The following is a 4,166-nucleotide window of genomic DNA, read 5'->3' on the forward strand; positions in this document are numbered from 1 at the left end:
TTTACTATATCTTACTGTAAATTAATGTTTACTCGACTTTACTGTATCTTACTGTAAATTAATGTTTACTCGACCTTACTGTATCTTACTGTAAATTAATGTTTACTCGACTTTACTATATCTTACTGTAAATGAATGTTTACTCGACTTTACTATATCTTACTGTAAATTAATGTTTACTCGACTTTACTGTATCTTACTGTAAATTAATGTTTACTCGACTTTACTGCAAATCAATATTTACTCGACTTTACCCTATGTTTGACAGTGGTAGAGCCCGCTTTAGTATCTTCGTACGAATGGGCCGACTCGCCCGGTGTAATACCACGACCACACAGAAAACAGGCGTGAAGTGGAACCAATTCCGCGTTTCGTCAGATGAGTGTGGTGCCGGAGTCCTAATTTTAATCCCTTTCCCTTTCCACCCTTTTCTTAAGAGGAAAGGATAGGAAGGAAAAGTAGATTTGACGGTGCAGGAGAGGCATAGGAAGGGGAAATGTCCTCTTTATGTGCGTCTCTTCCGTCAACTAAGGGTAGGCAACGCATCTGCAATTGTGGATGTCTATGGGCAGCGTTCGCTTTCCATTTCTGTGGATTCAGGTGGCCGCTTGCTCGTTTGCCAACTTATGTTATAAAAAAAAATGTCAATATTCCCGACTTACTGTATACTATTTTTTCTGTATTGTATACTTTATATGCTGTCAATGATAAAACCTTGTATATTTTACCAGTATATTTTTAATTTTCAGTGTGGATTATGCGGAACTAGGCCTGACCGTGGAGAAATGTTCCCGACCTGATCTGATCTTCATCAGCAAGCATGGATATGCCATCTTCAGCTCCTTATATGATGGTAAGGATACATAAATTATTTTGAATTATACAAATAATTTGTTACTGTGTCTTTGATTAAAGTTTGCATGGAAAATAAGTAAGAGAGGTTTATTTGAGTTTTTTTTTATTCTAACTAGTATACAGGATGATTCTTCCTTGACGAATCGGACGGAAAAAAGTTATTAGTAACGGGTAAGGTAACTATAATAATTACAGAAAATCTTGGAACATCCTTTAGCTGAAGGTACTATCTCAAGTAATCAAATCCGTCGATTAACAATCATCATGTATAAACATCTGTTTTTAAAAATTTTGTATTGTGATGTTCGACTTTATCTATATTATTATGAAGAGGAAATATTTGTATTTTTATACGTATTGAAATAACGTAAAAACTGGACCGATTTCATTTTTTTTTAATATAAAATTATTAGTAGATTTTTGATAATTTATTAATATTTCCTTTAACTACTCTAACTAAGCTCCGGACTTGTTAGCATAAGGATTACAGTTCACGACAATAGTCGAATGGCGGGATTCGAACTCTCGACCGCAACATCGGTAGTCCGTACCCCAAAACATTAGGCTATTGGCGCTTCAACTTAATTCATGTAGGCAAAGTCGCTAGCAACAACTAGTCAAACTAATATTATACATTCGCAAGTTTAGATGGATGTTAGAGTTTGTAGCCTAAACTGCTGAATGGATTTCGATATTTTGCATAGATGTAGAGGACAGTCTGGAAGAACACTAGGTTACTTACTTTTGTTTTTTTTTTTAATTCCACGCTGAGGGAGCCGCGGGCCAAAGCTATCTATGCTAATATTATAAAGAGGAAAGATTTGTATTTTAGTATTTTTGTACGTATTGAAATAACTCAAAAACTACTGGGTTGATTTTAAAATTCTTTTACCATTAGCAAGGTGATTTATCTGTGAGTAACATAGGCTACATTTTATTATTACTAATGTTTAGGAACTATTAATAAAAAGCGTTTTTTTCTGGACGCAGGCGCTAAAATATTAAATCTAGATGTAATTATCTTCAGGTCTCCAGTTAGAGTCGAACACGGTGGAGAATGTGGAGGCTATCTACACCACATTGTCTTTACTCTGCGTGGAGCTGGCGGCGGAGGAGACGGTGCCGGATATGCTGCAGCTGATACTGGCGTAAGGTTTTTTTTATAAATTAAAGGGGTCGGTTTTGAGGATGGATGTTTGTTAGAGTTTGTAGCCTAAACGGCTGTACGGATCTCGATGAAATTTGGTATGGATGTAGAGGATAGTCTGTAAGAACACATAGGCTAATTAGTTTGTTTTTTTTTTTAATTCCACGGCCACGGAGTTGCGGGCAAAAGCTAGTATGGATGGATGGATGTTACTATGTTACAGAATTGCATAACGGATCTCAGTGAACTAAGTCTAGAAGTAATTAAGTTTTTTTCGGTCGCAATTATGTTCGCGTGATATTAAAAAAAAATTAACTAGTGTTCTTCCTATCCTCCACATCTATGCCAAATTTCATCAAGATCCATTCAACTTTTAAGCTACAAACTCAAACATTCATCTAAGCTTTCGCATTTATAATATTAAATTCGAAATGTTAGCGTTTAATAAATAAGGTTTTCATTCGAATAATAGATAACTAGAACTTTAAATATCTTATATTTAATAAAAAAATATTTTAAAGAAACTGCCTCTCTTTCCCCTCTCTTTATCTTTCTACCATCTCTAGTAACTACGCTAGGGTGACCAGAAATATAAAATCCTTCATATTGCGGAAAAACATCAAATTTTGTCGATTGTAGCGCCCTCAAGTATATTTTTTTTCAATAATTATTTAATTATTTCCAGTATCCAGCAGTCAGCATTAAACAACCCAGTGTTGTCAACCGCACAGCAATGCCGGCTGCACGCGGTAGCATTGTCACTATGCGCTTTACCAGCGCATGTGTTAGTGTTGCCAGCACTCAAAGACTACGTATCCAAGGTAACCAGTATAATAGAACCCTGAAATAATAGATTTTAATAGGTAATGAAAGGTCTTGTACAGGCATCACCACTTTAAGAAGAACTATGTATTCATATATCTTCTTACTCAATGGTTCTTGGGTTAATGGGTACACTGTTGTTATATGTACTGCGGTCCCAAATATTCTAGAATCTTCGAATAGTAGACTTTAGTATGAACCCGCAGGCCTTGTATAAATGGCCTATCGAGAAGACCGCTCTAGAGAGATCCATGTACAAGCAGTACTTACATATGAACAGCAGGTCTTGCAAAATTGGCTGTTCGTTAAAACCATTTTCGATAAAATAGATATTGAATTAATGGATAACTTTCTATGAACACTGCAGAAGTACCAATCACACTAGAACCCCGAATTAGTAGACTTTAGTAACTAAAAACAGCTCATACATAAATGGTTCTTCAACATTGACCAATTTAGAAAGACCCCTATTAAACAAGTATGAACTAACTAGAACCAGTTCTAGGATCAATAGACCTTTTACCATTTTCAAAAGAACTCTGTACTTATACAACCTACTAAGAGACAATAGGTCTTAAATAAATGGTTACTTAGAAGATATTTCTTTTATAGATAGTAGAAGCTCGCCGCGAGGAGGCTCCTCATCTTCTGCCCCCACTTCTAGAAGATTATGACAACTTATCGCCATCGAAAATGCCTTCCAAGATGCCGTACCTGATGATTGACCAGGTTAGTCAAATATTTTTATGTAGTCACAAGAAAAGGGAGAATGTAAGAGGAAAGGGGAGAGAGAGAGGGAAAGAAATAACAAATGCTTGATAGTATAAAAATAAACATTTGTTACTTGTGTTTGTAAACACACAATTATTCGACTAGGATGTCAGCAATCATAGTATTTTTTTACTATAAAGCCCTACAATTCCGACACGCTATAAGCTATATATTTTCAAGCTATCTAATTTAGAGGAGAATAAGTTGAAAAAAATTGTCACAGGAAAAATAATTTAAATGTTGATATTTGCAATTGAAATTACAAAATGTTAGTAATGAAATAAAGTAATGAAATAAATAAAAAAAATGCAATTCCTAATTCCTAATAGAATAAAACCTCCATTTTTAATCTGTTGTAGAGAGAGAGAGAGAAAGAGAGAGACATAAGTAGATAGTAATAGATATATGTAGATGTAGTTTAGTATGAGTTAACAGTATTCTCTTTCATACAGAAATAAAAGTAGTAAAGAAGCCAAGGGTACAAAATATAGTTAAATACCTTAAAATAAATGTAACCTGTTATATTATGTTTTAGCATAATTAAAATTATTTGTTTAGTTGGCGCTGTGCG

At 34.6% G+C, this 4,166-nt stretch overlaps 1 protein-coding gene across 1 annotated transcript in view; it reads left to right on the forward strand.

Moving 5' to 3' along the window:
- Window positions 1–4,166, forward strand: part of LOC106103089 (protein EFR3 homolog cmp44E) — a 24,711-nt gene that overhangs the window by 15,453 nt on the left and 5,092 nt on the right. The window contains exons 13-17 of the mRNA XM_013282755.1: window positions 750–853; window positions 1,883–2,003; window positions 2,688–2,823; window positions 3,437–3,553; window positions 4,154–4,163. Of these exons, the coding sequence (XP_013138209.1) occupies window positions 750–853; window positions 1,883–2,003; window positions 2,688–2,823; window positions 3,437–3,553; window positions 4,154–4,163 (488 nt within the window). The remainder of the gene's footprint in view (window positions 1–749; window positions 854–1,882; window positions 2,004–2,687; window positions 2,824–3,436; window positions 3,554–4,153; window positions 4,164–4,166) is intronic.

The sequence above is a fragment of the Papilio polytes genome, unplaced genomic scaffold (assembly GCF_000836215.1).
Source record: "Papilio polytes unplaced genomic scaffold, Ppol_1.0 DF823868.1, whole genome shotgun sequence".
Lineage (NCBI taxonomy): Eukaryota > Metazoa > Arthropoda > Insecta > Lepidoptera > Papilionidae > Papilio > Papilio polytes.